Genomic DNA, 21,051 nt, shown 5'->3' with positions numbered 1-21,051 from the left:
TGAGCCCCACAGAGCTGTCACAGAAAGAATGTAGTTGACCAAGGGAGCTGTGGACTCAAAATGGTTGAAAACCTCTGACATACACAGATGGGCAGAGTATAAATAATATTATTATTATTATTATTATTATTATTATTATTATTATTATTCTGTTGGCTTAGGCTGCATCCAATTCCAGCCCATTGTTCAGTAACATGGAAAGGAGGAAAAACCTACATTAAAGAAACTGCAGATTTTCAAGAAGAAAATCAATTGTTAAGTTCACAATCAAGCACAACATTAAGCATTTTTGTTCCATATACAATTGCACCAAGTGTATTGTGATGTGTTAATTTTAATTTTATGGGGGAGGGGGCACAATAACACTGAGGGACACCGGAAAGACCCTTATGTCAGGTCTGACTATTTGTCCATTGAGCCCAATGTCATCTATTTCTTTGGCAGGGATCTTTTTCTGCGTGAGCCTTTTAAACCAGAGATGTGAACTAGGGGTTGTACTTGGGATGGTTTTCATGCTCTGCCTTGGAGAAATGTCCTGCTCCTTTGAAGTATATCTTCCTCTGTTTTGGCATGTCCAGTCCAGTCTGCTTTGAAACCTCTTTCCCTCTGTCCCTCCAGAGTCCTCTGCCCGTCGGCATGGTGATTGAGCACTCTACAGATTTTGGCAAATCCTGGAAAACTTATCAGTACTTGTCCACAGATTGTGCCGCTTCGTTTCCACGGATCACTAGAGGTCTCCCTCAGACCTGGCAGGATGTGCGTTGCCAGGACATCCAGACTCAACCGCAGAACGGGGGGAAGGTATAGCAAATGTGATGCTTAATGGATTTCACCAGACTTAAGACTTCTAGGACCTAACTGGTTTGACAATGGCCATCCCCAGAGCGACTTTGCTGCACTGTGAAGGCACCTGCCTTCCACTCTTCCAGGTGCAGATCAACAAATGCCAGAGGGCCCAGCAAGCCCTTTTTGTGGAGAATTGGTAGCCCCTTCCAATCTAGCTGCTCTAGGGCACAGAAGGCTTCAGGTCTCTGGGGACGATTTCTTAAGAGACATGCTGGAGCTCAGGAATCCACCCCCTTGACTTGGAAAAACTGCCCTCCGGTGTGTGTGGGGAAACTGTTGAGTAACATTAATGAGGTGATATTCTGTGTTAGAGATGCTTTCCCTCCAGCAGCGGTTTCAATGAAAATGTTGGCAGGTGGGAGTGGCAACCCACTTGTCAATCATCTGACATCATAACAACATCAGGTGATTGTCAGGTAGGTCTTCCCACCTACTTATCAAAGTTGGCCTGCAGGGCAGGGGACAGATCTGCCCACCCTGGGGAGGGGGCAAAAAGGTTCCCCATCCCTGCTCTAAATCCTACAGGGAGTCTACCCAGACAAGGCTTCTTACTCCAGAAGTTATCGCATAATTCAGCCTGGAGGAGCTGCACAAGTTTGTTTAATGTGCAGTCGCACAAGCGCTTTGTTTCAGTGCTGCTTTTCCATGTGAGTAATGCATGAAGAGGGCTTGTGTTATGGCTTTTTTATTTTAAAAAAGGAACAAGTATTGTGTTTGAAATCTGTTTCATGGAATTTTAATTATTGCTGCCACTTTTTGGCAAAGAGAGGGAGGAAGTCTCACACAACCCTCCTTTGGTGAGTGAAGAGACTATAGTCTTCATTGTAGCACTACTGTAATTCGGTGCAAAACCACCATTTTAGTGCTGATGTAAATAAGCCGGGAAGTGCCCTTGACAGTTTCTAGAATGACAGGATAGAAAATCCCATGCTTTGACTGCCATCATTTTTCCCTCCTCTGTTCTTCTAAGGTTGAGTTCAACCCCATTGGTCTCGCATCTGGGATGAGGACATCTCAAAGCCAAAAAATCATCAGTATGTACCTATTATTTGTGTCTTCTGGAGTGGGGTTGGGGAAGCTTTTGTGGGATTTCAGGGAGCAGAACTTGTTTAGGCACCCAAGTGGATGGTTTATATAATAATAATAATAATAATAATAATAATAATAATAATAATAATAATTTATTTGTACCCCACCTATATGGCTGGGTTTCCCCAGCCACTCTGGACTGCTTCCAACAAAGATTAAAAATACATTAAAATATCACACATTAAACAAACAGGGCTGCCTTCAGATGTCTTCTAAATGTCAGGTAGTTTATCTCTTTGACATCTGATGGGAGAGTGTTCCACAGGACGGGTGCCACTACTGAGAAGGCCCTCTGCCTGGTTCCCTGTAGCTTTGCTTTTCACAGTGAGGGAACCACCAGAAGGCCCTCAGCGCTGGACCTCAGTGTCCGGGCAGAATGATGGGGGTGGAGACGCTCCTTCAGGTATACCGGACCGAGGCCGTTTAGGGCTTTAAAGGTCAGCACCAGCACTTTGAATTCTGCCCGGAAATGTACTGGGAGCCAATGTAGGTCTTTCAGGACCGGTGTTATATGGTATCGGTGGCCGCTCCCAGTCACCAGTCTAGCTGCCGCATTCTGGAGCTCACTTTCTTGCTCCTCCTTCCACATCCCCTTTCCCTTGTTTGTCCTATTTGTTAGATCATCAGCCTGAGGGCAGGTCTTAGAAATGGGCCTTGTAAGCTGCTCTGGGAGCCTTTTAAGCTAAAGAGCAGGGTAAAATTTATTTAAATAAATTTTGCTCTTTCATATACCAATGGGGCCAGTGATTTAAGAGTCCTGCATCCGACTCCAGTCCTGACAGCCTCACTCAGACATTTGGTGTGCTCCTCAGTGCCAAGTGGCAAATGGTGTGTGCTTTTTTAAAGGTCCACCTGGCCTGGTTCTTATGCAGGTGCCAGTGATGTTTGGTCCTGGGAGCCCCGAGCACTTGCCCAAGGATCACAGTTGCTGGTGCTGGGCTCATTTTGTTAAATGTGGTTATTGGGACCTAACAGTTACGTTGTTTGTACTTCCATGTTTTAAGAGGAAAACCACATCCAATGTACAGTAGTTCACATTTCTTACTTGGTCCTTGTTCTAGGAGCTAAAGGCTTTAGGTCCCATCTCACTCTGTGTGTGTTTCCCTTTGTTGCTCTTTCTCTTGTCTCCAAAAGATCTGGGCCAATTCACCAACTTGAGAATCAACTTCACCCACCTTTCCCGCCCTGTGCACCAGGGGTACCGCACGCCCAGCGCCTTCTATGCTTTGAACGAGATGCAAGTGAAAGGGAGCTGCTTCTGCCATGGACATGCAGACCGCTGTGCTGCCCCAGATGCTGCTTCTGCAGGACACAATGTTATGGTGAGGGTGAGGACGGGGAAAGGTTGCTACAGATCTATGTATATCACTTCCCAGCTCTATTCTTAGACTCTCGCAGGCCTGCTCTGCAACCTGACCTCTCTCATTGGTTAAATTTGTCCTTACAGGTTTGTAGCGATACGCTAGAAGCCCTCTGTGCTTTTGGAAAGCAGATAGTGTTTCCTTGTATTATGTGGAGTGCAAGTTAACCACAAAAAATAAGGTAGTCGAAACAAAATAAAAAAATTCCTTCCAGCAGCACCTTAGAGACCAACTAAGTTTGTCATTGGTATGAGCTTTTGTGTGCATGCATCTGAAGAAGTGTATCTGAAGAAGTGTGCATGCACACGAAAGCTCATACCAATGACAAACTTAGTTGGTCTTTAAGGTGCTGCTGGAAGGAATTTTTTTTATTTTGTTTTGATTACGTCAGACCAACACGGCTACCTAACTGTAACTAAAAAATAAGGTAGTTTGGCATGGAACAAAGGCAAACCAGCCTGCTTCAAATTGCATTTTTGACTATCTTTAAAAGGTCAATGACCAGCTGCCCTTGGGCTTAGTAAGGCTGCTCTGCATGCAGCTACTAGCTTCTTTCTAACTGGGCTTTTGGGGCTGCCCAGAGGGCTGAAAGGGAGGGCAGAACAGAGAGTGGTGGTGCAAGGTTACATTTTCTTCTTTGCACATTCATCATCTGTAGCTCATTTTCCATCCTCACTGTAGCCATTTTCTAGCTCTTGGAGAGGGGAATGGGCAGAAGCAGGGAATGGGGATGGTGGAGAAAATCATTTTGTTCACATTTTGAGGCGAACCTACCCACCAATTCACGCTTGACATCAATTCACAGCAGAATGCAGCAACCGTTTGAAATGTGCACTTCTCTGAATGTCGCAAAGCTGTTTTCCAGTCAAAAACCACCTGCAAAAAGGCACGTGCGAGCAGAAAGTGTGCCTCATACTTGAACATTTAAGTGAAAACAATGTACCAAAGTGCATTACTGTATTATATTAGAGAAAATGAGGAGAAATGCACATAAACATGTGCTTTAATTTTTGTGTGGACTTGAAAGGGAATTGCATTGTTGCAGCAATGAGGCAAACTGAACCTAAGACTGGAAAAAAGAAAGAGAAACTGAGACAGAATCACCCATGTCTAGCAAAACGTATTTGAGAAAGAAAATAATGCTCTGTCTCTCTGGTCCCTTCAGATGGGATATGGCTCCACAGGGGCACAGAGGAATGTGTGCAAAGGGCAGATGAGAGGGAGCTTCTTCTTGCTTTTGTGCACAGGAGAGTGCAAGTAATATTAGTCAAATAAAGTGACAGGCTTCTTGCAGGGGGGGGAGAGGGTGGCTCAGCACACACACACACACACACACACACACACACCTCAATTTATAGGTGATTTGCATCTAGATATAAAAGCAACATGGCTTCCTTTATTGTCTGACCTGGAGCAGCATGGACTGAACAGGAATTTCCAGACAGGAAGTTCAGAGTTAAGCCTGAACTGTGAGAGGCAGCACCCACAAAGAAGAGGGATTACACAGCATGGTGTTGGGTTTTTTTTATGGCAGTTTCTTCATATGGGCTGTGCAAACCATACTCGCTCTGATAATCTTCTGTTCAGCCCTGGGAGTGGCAGGGACAATCAGTATAAGGGTTTTTTCTTTTGCTTCTGATATAAAGTGCTTTGATTTGGCATGAATGCAGAAGAATATGTCCCCCCCCCCAATCAGAAGAGACAGAATGTGAGAATTCATAGCATACCGTAGAAGAGCAGGCTGAGCTATGACACCCTCAAAGCAAAGCTTTCTTTACACCTTCTAGGTGAATGGGCAGTGTGTGTGCCAGCACAACACTGCTGGAACAAACTGTGAACGGTGTGCGGCTTTCTACAATGACCATCCATGGAGAGCCGCTGAAGATGGCAACCCCAACGAATGTCACAGTACGTATGCCTGCATCCAACTTCCTAGGGAAACAGGCCACACTTTAATTGAGCAAAGCTTTCTTGGAAAGATAACTGGAGTTTATCAAATACAGTGGAACCTCAGTTTTCGAATGCAATCCGTTCCGGAAGTCCGTTCGACTTCTGAAACATTAGAAAACCGAGGATCAAAGGGCTGCCAGCAAGTTCAATGGGGAAAATTGAGAAACACTCCTCAGAAGCCGTTCAACCTCCGAGGTGCGTTTGAAAACGGAAGCAATCACTTCCGGGTTTTGGGTGTTCGGCTTCCGAAATGTTTGGCAGCTGAGACGTTTGAAAACTGAGGTTTGACTGTACTGTACATACTTTGTGCATTGAAGCCACTGGAAATATTGTGGTTTCTCCAGTGCTTTTTTATCTGGGGGCTACGCAGGGGTAGGCATACCCCTAAACAATTTTGTGAATCTTTGTACTTTTGTCCATTTACTGTATTTAGTTTTCCCGATTTGAACTGTAAAATGGTGATTTTCTTGAGTCAAAATGAGAGTACCCCTAAACATTTTTTTTTTTAAAAAAGCACTGGGTTTCTCATCATTTATGGGATCTGCAAATTCCTAAAAGGGTGGAGGTGATCAGGGGAAGGGGAAGCAGAGGTAAAAAGTGCAGGAAGGAGTGTTTAAAAGAATTTACAGTAGTAGCAAACATTTTTAAAAAGGCTGAGGCAGATGAGAGGAGAACTGTGATTTCAATTTGCAAAGAAGCTAACTGTTTCTTGACAAACTCCCTCCATCAGCTTGGAGAAAACAGGCAAGTTTGGGGAAATTGCAGTGTGTGCATAGCACAGTGCTGGTGAACTGATGTTCCCTAAAGTCCTAAGCCTGGCACTCTGGCTGTTTTGCATGTTCTGTATGGACCCACAATGTGATAAACCTCATGGTTTTATACGCTTGCTGTAGAACTAACCGAAGAGGGAGGCCCAAGCGCCATCTAGCGGTGAAGCTGAAAAGTATAGACACTACTGTATTGTTTCCCTTGATGTTCATCTCAGAAATGGCTTTGTCTCTTTTCTCCCAGGGTGCAACTGTAATGGTCATTCTAACAAATGTTATTTTGACCCAGCCGTGTACCAAGCCAGTGGGGGTGTGAGTGGGGGCGTTTGTGAAGACTGCCAGCACAATACGGCAGGGAGGAACTGTGAACATTGCAAGACCATGTTTTTCCGTAATAAGCGTTTTGAACTTGATCACCCAGAAGCTTGTCTCCGTGAGTGGGTCCTTAAGCATTTTCTTAATGAGTTTCTTCATAATTTTTTTAAACAATAATATTTGAATATGTTTTACTCCAAAGGCCCTGGATTGTTAGATAACCACACAAGAATACACACACAGACACACACACACAATTCTAAAAGATGCAAAGCAAGCAAGCAAAGAGGAATATGAACTTCTGCTAACTCCCAGCAAACTTGTACAGTCTTCACCAATTAAACTTTAAACTTCCCCAGAGAATTCAATAATCGATGAATGTAGAGAGAATTCTCCTGTTAGATTGGTGCTCAAAAGAAACATTTTCTGTTTTTTAAAGCTGCATCTGAAGTGTAGATATGCCTCCAGATTCTTTGCATCCTTCCTTGTGTCCCATCTTTGGAACTCACCATTCTTTTTCTGTGTCTCTCTTTTGGTAACTGGAGGAGATCATGGAATCATAGAATCATAGGATGATGCGGCTTTCCTCTTGCTCCCCCCTGAACTAGAATCCTTAAGTGTCAAGTGCTTTTGCTATGCATTAAAAGGGAGGCACAGTAAAGCTGCCTTGCAACTGACCAGAGAAAAATGAATGGGCCTGTTTTTTGCAATCTTTTGTGCCAATTTCAAATGTGAGAGGAATCCTGAATTGGCAACCCTGCCTGCAAATGAAGAAAGAAATAATGAGGAGCAAGGCAATGCTAAACCCCTACACAAAGCTCTGGTTTTGATGACACCCTATTGGTGTGGCCTGTACCTTTAAAGTTGGTTGATTCCATGTCTTTTCTTTTTAGCTTGTGAATGTGACCCAGATGGCACTGTTCCTAACTCCAGTTGTGACCCCCAGACGGGCCGCTGTGTCTGTAAGGACAATGTGCAAGGAGGCCGTTGTCATTTGTGCAAGCCTGGATTCACCCAGTTAACCAACTCTAACCCCCAAGGTTGCAGAGGTTAGTCAAATTTCAACCATGCCAAGCTAGATGTGGGCATGGTGGAGATAGCCACCGCCTGCTGTTTGTTATCAATCAAAAGTTTATTTCTTTGGGAGGGTCCTTTATACACTGTGATAGAGATAGTTAAATATGTTTAATCTACTTTTAATGCTGTCTAAACTAGTAGTGATCACTACATCCCATTACAATTCATTCCATACATGAAAACTGTACAGTGGGTGAAGAAATCCTTCGCTTGTGTTTGTTTGGAACCTATAGCCATTCTCATGTTTTGAGAGACAAGCATTTCTTTCTCTACTGTTCATAATTTTTATAAAGCTCTCACATGACCCCTGCAAAGGCCCCAAATCAGGCAAACAAACACCTGTCTTCATGGGGGATCCACCCTCTTTGGTTATCCTTTCTCTGTGGCTCACGAGACTATAATATTGGTGAAGCTCTGCTTGTGCTGTTGCACTAGTATGAATGCAGCACATAAGCTGTGCTGTTAGAAGATCAATTCATTGTGAGCAAAACCTGGACCATTTTCACACAGCCACCACCAGCATCACTGCTCTTATGTTGGTGGTGTGCATATGACAGGAGCGAGCCAGCAGTAAATCACACTGAGCAAGTGGAGTTAACTCTTTATTAGCAAAAAAACAAAACAAAAAAACAGGTCCAGCACAGGAGTGTCAGGTCTAATGAGCATAGCAACTCATCTCTGGTAGGTCTTGCCACCTTGAAGCAGTTGCAGAAACTGCTCTGCCCAAGTCCCCTCTTTTCTGGGGTTTTCCCTAAGCAGTCTGAAGCTATCTCCTGGTTCTGGGGGGGGCGAGAGGGGGGCTTGTTGCAGTAGGAGGGGGAAACACAAATGCCTCTTCACCTGCTGGAGTCGTCTCTGCCTCTTGCCCCCCCCCCCTCCTCTCCTGATTTCACTTTTGCCTCTGATGCTGAACTTCTCTCTGTCACAGACTCTTCCTGCTCACCAAACCCTGTTACCTCTTCACCTTCCACCACCTCCTCCTCCCCCCAGTCTTCTCCCTCTAACCACTCACTGCTGTCCCACCACCAGTTCCCTGGCTCTAAGCCGCCTTCCCTTGGGGGTTCCCCAGCTGATTCCTCCCATCATTTCTCTGCATCCAACCAGTCCACAACAGCATACTATGTAAGGGCAATCTAGCCCTTTAAATTTTATTTTAAACAGAGCATTTTGAAACATTCAAAACATAGCCCTAGGAAGATGGAAGAAGGGGGAAAAGAGTTTTTCTTTCAATTTCACACAGATTTGAAGATCTTAGCACTTATGCTCCAGGCAGGTCCCTTGTGGCATATGGTTTCAACTGAGGCTCGGCTTACATAACCAATCTCACGTCTCTAGATCCACCTTCATTTATCCATCGCAATCTCTTGGGCAGACCTTGCCTTGCTTTAGATTAAAATGAAATGTAGCCTCTGCAAGTGGCTATACTGATGGGTTGCAGCTGCCTCCCAGCAGGTGGCAGTAGCTGCTTTGCTAAGCTGGATCTTGGAAAACAGCAGAACATGATAGCAATAGTTGGACAGAATCACCTTGGGGAAGGACTGTAGCCTAGTGGCACAGCAAATGCCTTCCATGCAGAAGGTTGCAGGTTCAGTCCCCGGCATCTCCAGCTGGGAATGTTCTCTGCCTGGAACCCTGGAGAGCTACTGCTAGTCAGTGTAGACAACAGTGTGTGAGGTGGACCAGTTTGCTGGCTCAGTAGAAGGCAGCTTTGTATGTTCCTGCCATTATTCATAAGAAGCCTGACCTCCTGTGGTCAGCTGAAGGGGGAAAGGGTCTGTGGTGAGGAAACAAATCTAATTTCATGGATCTGCTTGGATATGACTAGTATCTGGAGTGGTAATGGGCACTGCCTGTCATAGCCTCAGTTCAAAACTGAAATTGATTAGTGATGTTGCCAAAGTGTGCATCTCCTTGATTTGAAATGCAGACCTTGGTGTCTCATGATGTTCGCCTCCAGTCTGAGATGCATGCTTTGATAATTACAATGTCTGTGGTGACATCAAGCATGAAGAACAACCAGCCTCCATTCTTAATTTGATGCTGAATAGATTTAGTAAATTTCTATACCGTCCTTCATCTAAGGCTCACAGGGTGGTTTACAATATAATAGCACAAAAAGATAACAAATGAAAACAATACCCCATCCGTCATACAGTTTTAAAAGCCATAGATTGTTTAATTAGCCAAAGGCCAGGGAGAAGAAGGATGTTTTCCCGTGGTGCCTAAAGATGTGTAATGAAGGCACCAGGTGAGGCTCCCTGGGGAGAGCATTCCTCAAGTGGGGAGCCATCACCCACCCACAGCCACATCTGCAGATGTAAAGGAGAAGTAGAGCTGTGTGTCGCCAGCATATTGCTGACAATGTACTCCAAAGCTCTGGGTGACGCCACCCAGCAGTTTCATGTAGATGTAAAACAGCATGGGGGGAATAAAATTGAACCATGAGGAACCCCACATTGAAGGCTTCATAGTGTTGAAGAGCACTCCCTGAGCATCACTCTCTGGAAATGTCCATCCAAGTAGGACTGGAGCCACCGCAAAGCGGTGCAGCTTACCCTCATCTCAGACATCTGCCCCAGATACAATGACCAATGGTATTGAAAGCCCGTGAGAGATCAAGGACACATTGATGAGAGATTGAGGACATGAGGATACATTTCCCCTGTCTCTGCCCCAACGGAGGTCATCATGAAGGGTGGCCAAAGCAATTTCTGTGCCAAAACCAGCCCTAAACCCTGACTGAAATTGGTCCAGAAAATCAGTTTCCTCCAAGAGCACAAGGATCTGGTCTGCAGCCAGATGGGTGGGGGTCACTGACACCTCCAGAGAGATCCTTTCCTCCTTCCAGATCAATGTGTTGCAGGAAGTCTAGAGCAGAGCTGGGGACTGGAGGCGAATCACTCCCTGAGAATCACTCTATGGAAATGTCCATCCTTGGACATTTCCCTTGCTTGGATGGAAGACAGAGAGGGGTATATAGAAAATAGCTGTGGCGATCACACAGGGTCCCCAGACGTTTTACGGTCGATTGATCCCTGTGCCACCACTGGTTTCCCGCTGCCACCAACCAGGTGCTTCCTGGTAATCACTGAGTCCAGTCAGAGTTTGAAAGTGAACATAAACTTCAGTTTATTTTGTACAGAGAACAAGTGTATGGTTTCTTAAATGGTGCTCAGACAATATCTTAACTTGGTTCCTATACCGGCCTATACCTTCCTATAATTTCCTCACTCTTGTTCACAATTCAAACCCACCTCCTCCCAGTTTCCACTTAAAACTCCGATGTTATCTGCTGTTCCTCTCAGATGCTAACTGTTTCTGACTCAGATTTGTTTTATCTCTCACACAAACTAACCAACCAACCCACAGACTCCCTCATCTCAACTCAACCCCGCAGCTCAACTCTCCAACTGAACTAACAACTGAACTAACTCTTAACTCCCCCCCCCCGCTTGTTTTATAGCCTAACTGAATCCGCCCCCCTGGGTTCCTATTGCTTCAATAATGAACTCTTTCACTCTCAGCACTAGCTGCGTAGGGCTAACGCCACCATGGCCTACTTGAGAAAGGCCACATTTACATTCATTGGCCCACCTTCTTTTGCCTCTGGCTCCACCTGCCATTGGCATGACTTTCAAAACCTGGAGCCAGCACTGAAGGGAAAGCATTTTAGAACAAGGCTTTGCTACTGGAGGACTGAGGGGTTTCATCAACTTGGATTGTATCCATTTTATTTATATATCACCCTGTGCCCACAGGTCTCAGGGCAGTTCAAAGGAGACGGGATACCTCCTGCCCACACCCCCAGGAGCACCCCCCAGTAGTTCCGACAAAAATGCTGGCCCCTTTGTTTTCCAGATTGTGCCTGCAGCGTTTTAGGCAGCCGCCGTAACGTGCCATGCGACGACGAGACGGGCCGCTGTTCTTGCCTCCCCAATGTAGTGGGAGACAAGTGTGATGAATGTGCCGCCAATCACTGGAAAATTGCAAGTGGGCAGGGCTGCCAGGCTTGCAACTGTGACCCTCAGCATTCACGCAGCCCTCAGTGTAACCAGGTACTGCCCACGAAGCACCAGTGCAGGAGCTTACAGCTCTAGAGGTGGGCGGGAAGAGGGAAATTCTGGGCCATTGCACTTTGTAGCACCACAATCAGGGCATTGTCTTCTTAGTCCCGCAGAGAGGGGGGGGGAAGCTGTTTTGCTCAGTAGCTAGGCTACCTTTGAGAGTACTTAGTACATTCAGTGGTATTGGGTGGTAATGCTCTCTGCATATTTTACTAATTGAGGCTGTATATCTGAGGGTGAGGGTTGCTGTTGCCTGTTTGAATTAGAGATGGAGGAAAAATTCATTTTAAAGCAAAGTGGCCTAATTTGCTGGTCGGTCCCTGATGGCTATGTGGATTAAAATGCATCTGTCCATCAGATTTATCTTAATTTTGCAAGGCAGTTTTTAAGAATGCACATGAAATTTGTTTTATGGAAAAATGCATACAACAATGCATATTTGTGGGGGAGCATTAAAAAGCATACAGGACTGTGGCTGGTAACCAATTGACATTTACTGAGAGTACATCCACTGAGATGAATAAGCCTAAATTGGTCATGTCCATTAATTTCAATGGGCCTCCTCTGAGTAGGAATAGCATTGCATGCAATCCCATGTATTTAAGGGGAAGGATGAATATAACGTGTGCCATTTAAATGTAATTTTTCTTTTGCATTTTTAAAAACCCCAACACTGTAAAACTTAGACTGTAACAGACCTAAAACTGAACATAATGCTCAAATACTGACCTGTAACAGAAATAGGCTGATTTTTCCATTCCTACCACAAATGCTTTCTCATGAAAAACAAGCAGCTAAGGCCAAAGTTGGAGCTTTTCCTTGTAAACCCCTTCTGGAACTCAATTATTCTCCAGACCAACAGGCCTAACTCTGCAGTCCTATGTCAAAGTGATTTCCTCCCTGGCATCTCTCTCTTGTTCTGCAGTTTACAGGGCAGTGTCCATGCAGAGAAGGCTATGGGGGCCTGACATGCTCTGCTTCTGAAGTATGGGTTTGTCCGGACCAATCTTATGGCGATGTCAGGACAGGATGTAGAGGTAAGGGATGTAGGTTGCACCCACCTGGAAACCACTGGGTATTTAAATGGTTCTTGCCATCTTACTGCTCCATCTAACTCAGGTCTGGAGGAGCCTGTGGCCCTCCCGATGTGGTTGTAGTTCATCTCCCAGCCATCTAACAGCTGGCTGTTGGGGAAAATAGTGAGCAGCCAGAGGGATGCACTGTGGAAATGTCAGCCTGTAACCAGCAAGTGAAGCCTATGACTATTTTTGAGGGATCCAGACCCTTCTTGTTCTCCTCTCTCAACAGCTTGCGACTGCAACTTCCAGGGCACAGAGGAAATGGGCTGTGACAAGCTGACGGGCAGATGCCTTTGCCGTCCCGGCTTTACCGGAGGTCGCTGTGACCAGTGCCAGCGGGGCTACTGTGGCAACTACGACCACTGTGAGGCATGCAACCCTTGCTTCCAGGTCTATGATGATGAGCTCAATAGGTTTGGCTTGCGCCAGGCCACCTTGAAAAATTCCACCCAGCGGCTTCAGGTGGGGACAATGAGCTCCAGCTTCAGCACCCGCCTCTTAGAAGCAGAAGGTGAAGCGCAGCTCATCCAAGGGATCCTGGGAAACCCACTCTTGGCGGAGCAAGGGCTGGATCAGGTGGCCAATGCCATTGCTGCAATCAGGTGAACAGGAATTGCATTCTACTTACTGGCAGCAAGCATTGCCCAAAGCATTATTATTATTATTATTTATTATTTATGCCCCACCCATCTGGCTGGGTTTCCCCGGCCACTCTGGGCGGCTTCCAACAAATAACAAAATACATTAAAATATCACAGATTAAAAACTTCCCTAAACAGGGCTGCCTTTAAGTGTTTTCTAAATGTCAGGTAGTTGTTTATCTCCTTGACCTCCGATGGGGGGGGGCGTTCCACAGGGCGGGTGCCACTACCGAGAAGGCCCTCTGCCTGGTTCCCTGTAGCTTTGCTTCTCACGGTGAGGGAACCGCCAGAAGGCCCTCGGCGCTGGATCTCAGTGTCCGGGCTGAACAATGGGGGTGGATACGCTCCTTCAGGTATACAGGACCGAGGACTCTGATGCTTTGCTTTTAAGCAGTCTCTTTTCTACCTAATGGGTAGAATGCTTAATCTCAGGGTTGCAGGTTCAAGCCCCACCTTGGGCAAAGATTCCTGCTTTGCCGGGGACCTAGAGAGGGGCCCTAGTTCCTTCCCAGTATTTGGGTGCCTCTAGACTGCCCCTCTTTTGTGAGAGGGATTCAAGTGCATATTGCAAATGGAGGTTTGTGAAGTGGATTAAAGTGCTCTGTTGTGAGACAAATCCAACTTGAAAAAGAGTGCTTAGGAAAATGACAAGGAAATGTACTTAAAAGTGTGGGTAAGACATATGAATGCCAGGCAACCAATCAGGACGAAGGCTCATTGCTACATTACTGCCCTGCAAACAAGATAGGAATGAATACTCAAGAAAGACCTCACATAATCTAACCTCTGCATAAACTTCATGCAAAGTGGAATGAATGTTCAATAAGCAGATTGTCTGCAGGAGCCCCTTGATTCACTGGCAGTCTATGAAAATGTCACTGTCTTTTAGTCCCTCATAGGGGCATAGAATACTAATGTCATGCTTTCATTTCTTTCACAGTATAAAATCTGTGAAACATTATGCATGTTCAAGGTGCTGTCTAGCTGCCCATTCAGTGACTATATGTTTGAACCAATTGTTTTAACTACTTTATTCACTTCAGCCCTTGTCTATTTTAATTATTATAAACTGCCCTGTGATCCTCAGATGAAGGGTTGTATAGAAAATTAGCAAACAAATAATAGTAATAAATCAAAACCTCTCTGTTCTGTCCCTTCCCGTTACATTTGTTGTCCTGCATTTGATACCAGTGGGTCCTCAGCTGCTGAAATATGAGTCAGAATCTTCAAGCTTTTTTTCAAAGAAGTGCCACTGATTTCATGGGCGGATGTTGGCATGAAGGTTTTAAGGGCAGTAATCACCGGATGAAAGAATAAGAATAATTACAAGATGTATGCGGAAACCAAAACCAACTATCCTGTTTTTTTGTTTGTTCATTCCAGGCAGACCATTGAAGGTTTAAGACATGAAATACCTTTCAGGGATGAAGCATCCTCTTTATCCATAGATATGGATAATCTTGATAGAAGCCTGATTCTGATCATCACTGAGTACCAAAACAAGAAGGCTCAGTTTGAAGCCAGCCGAAGCACAGATGTCTCGGGTATAAAACCTGTGTTTCAACCACTACATTCATCAGTTCAGACATAAGTGGCTGTATCTCCTTCTGCAAATATGGACAATTATCTGATTAAGGGGCGGCTTCGCCATATTGTGGATTTTGTGTCCTGCCTGAAAGAAATTGAAGAAGAGAGATCTTCAACTTAAGTCAGGCTTTCACAATCTTTCCCTCTTCTCATTTTTCCTCTTCCAAACCCCCTCCTTTGCCTGTTAGAGTGGATCCAAGTACAGGAGCTCATATCAGAGACAATGTTGCACTCTCACAAAAGCACATTTCCTAGTGACCCTCGGAGGAAGCTTTGGTAATTTCCGTAAAGCACTTTTGCTTTCAGTTGCTTAAAAATGGCAACCTACTGTGAGATACTGGGATATTATTTTTCTTCTTCTTCCCTGTGTTAAAGGTGTTATGGAACCGGCCCCACAGCTCAGGGTGTGTATCCTCATCCCACTAGCATATCTAGTGAACAAATTTTGCCGTGCTTCAAAGTAACTTAACTCATATCAAAAAGAATGACTTTCATTTTTTTTAAAAAAATAATTTTTATTAGTTTTACAGATTACAAAAACGGTACTTACATAAACATATTTTCCACCTTCTTTCCACCCCCCTTCCATGGGCCCTCCCCTGCCACAGGAGAATCCCATGCAGGCGAACAGTTGAAGGTGGTCCATTTTATGGTTGGGTTTATGTCTCCCTCCCCCTCCCCCGCCCCAAAGCCCCCTCCTGCCACCAGAAAGCTCTAGGGAGTCAGGGCGGAAAGCAGGAAGACAACCATTCTCATACCAAAAAGAAAAAATCTATACTAAAAAAGGAAAAAGAAAAAGAATACAAAAGAAAAAATAGGGGGGGGGGAACGACAAAAAAGAAAATATAAAGAATGACTTTCAGTGTGTGACTTGATCCCGGGCTCCAGTCTCCAGCAGATTTGCAAGGCATTTCTAATTATTCTTCTCACTTGCATCACACAGCCTATAGTTCTTAGCAGCAAAGTGCTGCTCTGAGACTTTCCAGACACACCCCAGTGGTATTAGTAGGCCATTTCAAGAAATGTATGTTTTAAGTTGTTCCTGCTTGGTGATCTAATTAGAAGTGTGCAGAACATCCTCCCCTCCAGGGAATTATCACCAGTCTGATTGAAACTCTTTTTGCTTCCCTTGAAAATCACTGGATGTTTCCCTTGATTAGGAAGCTCCAAATTAGCTTCTGGATTTTGCTGTAGGTGAGGTGTGATGGCATCTCTAGATGTAATATATTTACTCTGGAAGGCTAAGGAGGATTCAACACTGATCCTCCAGCGCTTTCTCAAATCTACACGTTTACTTACTGCAGTAGCTTCAGTTTTGCCTCCTTTTCTGAACCCTGATGGAAGGAAGGAGGTGTGACAGACCACATACCTCAGCTTGCTAAGTTCTGATGTGAATCTTGGAGCTGCAGGTGGCAGAGGTACATCTTTACTATACCATATACAGTACAGCTTAGCTTTGTATAGTACATTTTTTTTTATAAAAACCCCCACATTAATTCAAGAGAAAAACAGCCATTAAGCAGTTTCATGTGAATGGTGATTGGCAAGTGCTTTTCAGCTGGCGTCCTTGTGATTCACTGCTCTGGCAGATCCTCCTTCCTCCTTTTTTTCAAGGTAGAACTCCATACCAGGAGGCCTTGGAAAGGAAAGCTGCATTGTGAGTCACTAAGCCATCTAAACATCATTTTTCCTTTGTTTCCCTAGGAGCATTCAAGACACTCAGCTCTGCGCATCAGACGTCTTCCAATGCCAGCTTGCGCATAGCTGGCTCTTCCAGGTTGCTGGCCCAGTCTGCGGAAAACAGGCAGAGTGCTGAGGTGCTAGAGAGTGATCTTGCAAGCCATGGGTCGGGACTGGAGGCTCTGCAGGATGAAATGGCCTTCTCTCCAAACTTGACTCCTGCCATTAATAAGGTGAAGCCAGCAGTTAGCCTCTGCCAAAGGTGCTGCTGCATAGCATCATTGCTCAATTTGCCTCATACCCTGATACCCAGTGAACACTGCTTCCCATTGTTCCGACTGTAGCCCAATAATGGCTGCAGACTAATGAGGCGGGAGGTTGTTTGCAGCCAAAGTCGGTTATTGTTTTGGGGGTTTTTTTATTCCTCTTTTCTGCTGTTCTACTATTGCCATGGAGACTGATGTCAGCATCTCCGGTTTCCATGAAAAATCACCCATCTAATTTTGCTGCATTTCAGCGCAAGTGTTCTCAAATGAAATTTATGGGTGCGGAGGAGTTTGGGATATCAGGACTCTCAACTGGATCTCTGGATCTCTGCCTCTGGATCTCTTTCTCTCCTGTGAGCCCTACAGCTGTTCGTAGTTGGGCAGAAATTTTGCAAAGGGGTAGGGAGAGGATGTCTGCTTGCCTCCTGGAGTAAGGGTGAGGCACCTCCGACCCAAATACCCAAGGCAGCACCCATTGACTCTCTCTACATGTCAAGGGCCTTGGCAGGTTCCTGGCCATGCCCATAGAACCTTCTTATTTGATTGCCTTTTATGTTGTCTCCATTTAGGCATCTAAAGCTGTGTGCTGTGCATAACAGTGGATGTGCTGTATATAAGTGCATGAAGATAGTAACTCCCTGAATCATTTTTGGTTTTTGCATTATTGAAGGCATAACTTAACTGATTGTGTGGCTTCTCTGTTTAGATTTGCAGTGGCATCAGATCAGAGATTTGCAGCCCTGGGGAATGTCCTGGAGAAGTATGTCCACAGCAAAACACAACTGGATGTGGCCCTGGTTGGAGATGTACTGGCGTGTTCTCACTTTCTGGAAGTTCCATCCAAACTGCCACGAAAACCTCCCAAGATATCCACAACTTAAATATCCGATTTCAGGAGACTACAAAGATGGTGTGTGTGTGTGTGTGTGTGTGTGTGTGTGTGTAGAAAGGAAAAGGAGAGCTCCAACCTTTGCCTTCTTGGGAGACAGAGTGAAAGATCTCTTGCAATTGCCAAGGAAAATGCATGACTTGTGCTGTGTGGCTTTTTGTGAACATGTGAACATGGTTGGCACGACACCCAACATGCAAACAGCATTCCTTCAGTTTTCTACTCTGCCCGGCTAACTTTTCAATTTGGGTGATCCACCTGGCGAATATTGCTTTGTGAGGGTGCCCTGTCTGACAGGTACACTGCACAGCGCAGGGTGTCCTCTAGATAAGTTGTTGGGCTCAGGCTTTCATCAGCCCTAGCCAACATGGTTAACATTCAAGGATGATTGGAGTTGTCATTGAGAAACACCTGGAAGGACCCAGGTTAGCTGCCTCTGCACCAGCACAACAGCTGAAAGTGAAACATCCAAGAAGCGTCTTGGGTGTGTCCTCTTCCTGAACAAAAATATGGTGTGTGGCACAAATGAGAACCTGCTTGTGAATGTGCATAATGCATGTTGTTGTGATGCCATAGTGGGATCATGCAAAACTCAGGTTTTGAGTGCCTGTTGGTTGATGCAGAGAAGGCAATGGCACCATTCATTTTCTTTCTACATTTCTACATTTTTCACTATAAAAACACAGTTTTTTTGTCTCTGAAATACTAGGAAGCACTGGGTAATTAAGAAACAGGGAGATTGAAAGTATGGATGAATGACACTCTGGAATCTTAGGATCTAAGAAACTGACTCTGTCTTGCATGTTGTTTGACACAGATCAGAGCTGCAGAAATAGCTGTTGGCCAAATTCAGACTAATGCCCGGAGCCTGGGAGATCAAATGACTTCAACTAGGGCCCAGATAGAGGGAGATATCCATCGCACCCAACAGTTCATCTACCAGGTTCGCAACTTCCTGTCAGGTAAGTCTATGCATGAAACTTCTGTCTTTGATTTCTTGTCATTACATTATCTTTAAAATGGTCAGCTTTCTCATAAAATACACATACATGAAGCAAATGATCAAGTGCTATTCATTGGACCAATTTCAATTAAAAAGTTGGAAGATTAAAAAGTTTCATGCTTACAGGAATATGAATAGTTCTAAAATGTATGCTAAGGCCACATAGATAGCAGCTAGCTGTTGCTGGGGAAAGAACAATATGTTAGATAACAGGCAAGACTTCCTCCAAGCCCTTCAGAGACAAATACAGCAAATGAAAAGCATACAGCAAATTTGCCGCTATTCGAGGGTGGCTGTTACAAAACCATTCTTCCTGCTCATATTTTCCTTGCTCAAAATCTTTTGCCGATTGTCTGTGTCTTTTACCTGCTGGTACGGAAATAGAATCCATTGTGCATCATAGCAGTAATGCACAAAAGCTTTATCCAAAAGGTTATGAGCTGGACTACTTCCCAAGTTATGCTTAAAATATGTGGGAGTTTACTTTTGAGTCAAGGGCATGTGGTAGAAAAGTTGTACCGGCAGTGCATGAGTGCCTTTAAGAGAAAGGATATGCCAGCCTAGGATCTAGTTGCAGAAGTTTGGTCAATGGGGCACTGATAGTGGTGGCATTCTGACATTACAGTTTCACACAATTTGGGCAAAGCAGGAGGGTTTGACTTGATGAGCTTTGAGGTTCCTACCAATTCTAGGATGCAGGTGCTGACAGTAATTCAGTGAGGTAATTGTGGACAAAGAAGGGAGCCATCCATATTTTCCTAGGGGGGGAGGTGTTCCCGAGATCTGGGACCATCACAGAGAAGAGTCTATCCCTGGCTCTTCCTTCCCACCCACCCCTGTTCCCCAGCAACACATGGGTGCTACTAACCAGCCCCATGATAAGGAAGCTGATTTGGTGCCATGGCTTTATTTTTTTTGTTTAGAGGTGAACATTTTCACATTTGAGCTCCTGGGTGTATGAGAGTATCTGGAATTTGTGACCTGCTAACTTGTGTTTTTTGCTAGAAGTTCCTCTCCTGTCGTCTCTAATTGACTTAATGGTTCTTCAATTGCCCACCCCTGAAAAAAATAAATCCAGACATGGTATCTGTCCAACATCATCTTCAGGGGAGTCCAATGTGTAAAGAAAAGAAAAAAAGATATTCAACACTAGTCCTACTCAGACTAGGCTCACTGAAGTTAATAGGCATGACTAACTTCAGTTCATTAATTTAATTGGTCTAATCTGATTAGGCCATAGCTGAATTCCTCAGGCTACAAACCTATACCAGCTAACTTCAATAGGACTTATTCCTGAGTGGATACATATGGGGTTTCACTGTTAGGCTTTAGCCCTTGGGACTCTTACTTTAGAGTAAGTTCCATTGAACACAGTGGACTATATTTCTGACTAAAATGCATAGGATTGTGCATAAAGGTAAAGTAAAGGTAAAGGACCCCTGACAGTTAAGTCTAGTCGTGAACTACTCTGGGGTTGCGGCGCTCATCTTGCTTTACAGGCCGAGGGAGCCTGTAAAGGATTGTGCATAGGATTATTTAATTGTCTGATCATCATCCTGGGTGATTTCTTCCTTATGTATATTAACACATTTGTTTTTAAATTGCAGGCATTATTTAGCATGTGCTCCTCAATCCTTTTTCTTTTAAGTCATGCATTATCATGAGCTAATATTATTTTGTTAGAAGCCTTTATATAACAACTTGCCTATTTGAATAGCGCTCTCTCTCCCTCTCCCTCTCCCTCTCCCTCCATCTCTTGCTTGAGATTTCTCCCTGAGGTAAGAGATAGGTCCTGTCACTGGCAAAATTCTAGCAGTGCATACTGACAAGCACGAAGGCTGTGAAATGACAAGTATCTAGGGGAGAATACCGAGAGGGTGGGATACTTTGGTTGTGAGAATAAATCATGAAATGTTGAGGCATCTCTTGATGTGGCAGATGCAGAGAGTGATGGACCAGTTAACTCCTGCTGCTTTGAAAAATGTCTACATGTAGAAAGAATAAGAAGTGCTGCTGACAGCTAGGGTGGCTAGATTCAAAAGGGGAATGTCTACACAACTGGAATGTTAACTAAGAGCTCCTCCAGACAACCTGTTTATTTAGAATTCACCTGGATTTTCTTGCACAAAGCTTATGCAGAGCTTAGACTCTATCCAGTCTGAGCATTTGTTCTGATTTGCGTGTGAGATGGTTATACAACATTGAGAATTTGTCCTGATTTGCTTGTCCTGATTTGCTTGTGGGGTGTTTTTATACCCTCCTGTTAATCGTTCATTCATCCCACCCTTTTTGTTGCATTTTCTTCACTTTTCAAACTGCAAAGAGGCTGATTCTTTTATAAAGTTGATTTGTTGTGCTAGGGTGACAGAGTGTGTTAATCCAATTGGATTGTGTGAACTTAAATGTACAGTATGTGCTTGAAACCCTCCCGCAAAAT

General features: G+C 44.6%; 1 protein-coding gene across 2 annotated transcripts in view; it reads left to right on the top strand.

The window, feature by feature from the left end:
* The window catches only part of LAMB3 (laminin subunit beta 3), a 128,519-nt gene that overhangs the window by 101,024 nt on the left and 6,444 nt on the right, over positions 1-21,051 (top strand). For both annotated transcript variants that reach the window (XM_035122653.3, XM_035122656.3), the window contains 13 exons: positions 619-801; positions 1,817-1,880; positions 3,070-3,257; positions 5,084-5,204; positions 6,258-6,446; positions 7,222-7,377; positions 11,264-11,460; positions 12,395-12,506; positions 12,778-13,150; positions 14,573-14,733; positions 16,481-16,689; positions 17,429-17,632; positions 18,429-18,573. In XM_035122653.3, the coding sequence (XP_034978544.3) occupies positions 619-801; positions 1,817-1,880; positions 3,070-3,257; positions 5,084-5,204; positions 6,258-6,446; positions 7,222-7,377; positions 11,264-11,460; positions 12,395-12,506; positions 12,778-13,150; positions 14,573-14,733; positions 16,481-16,689; positions 17,429-17,632; positions 18,429-18,573 (2,302 nt within the window). The remainder of the gene's footprint in view (positions 1-618; positions 802-1,816; positions 1,881-3,069; positions 3,258-5,083; positions 5,205-6,257; positions 6,447-7,221; positions 7,378-11,263; positions 11,461-12,394; positions 12,507-12,777; positions 13,151-14,572; positions 14,734-16,480; positions 16,690-17,428; positions 17,633-18,428; positions 18,574-21,051) is intronic.

Source organism: Zootoca vivipara, chromosome 7 (assembly GCF_965207765.1).
Source record: "Zootoca vivipara chromosome 7, rZooViv2.hap1.1, whole genome shotgun sequence".
NCBI classification, from domain to species: Eukaryota; Metazoa; Chordata; class Lepidosauria; order Squamata; family Lacertidae; genus Zootoca; species Zootoca vivipara.
Note: the sequence above shows the minus strand (reverse complement) of the source record. Positions and strands in the feature narration are given on the sequence as shown.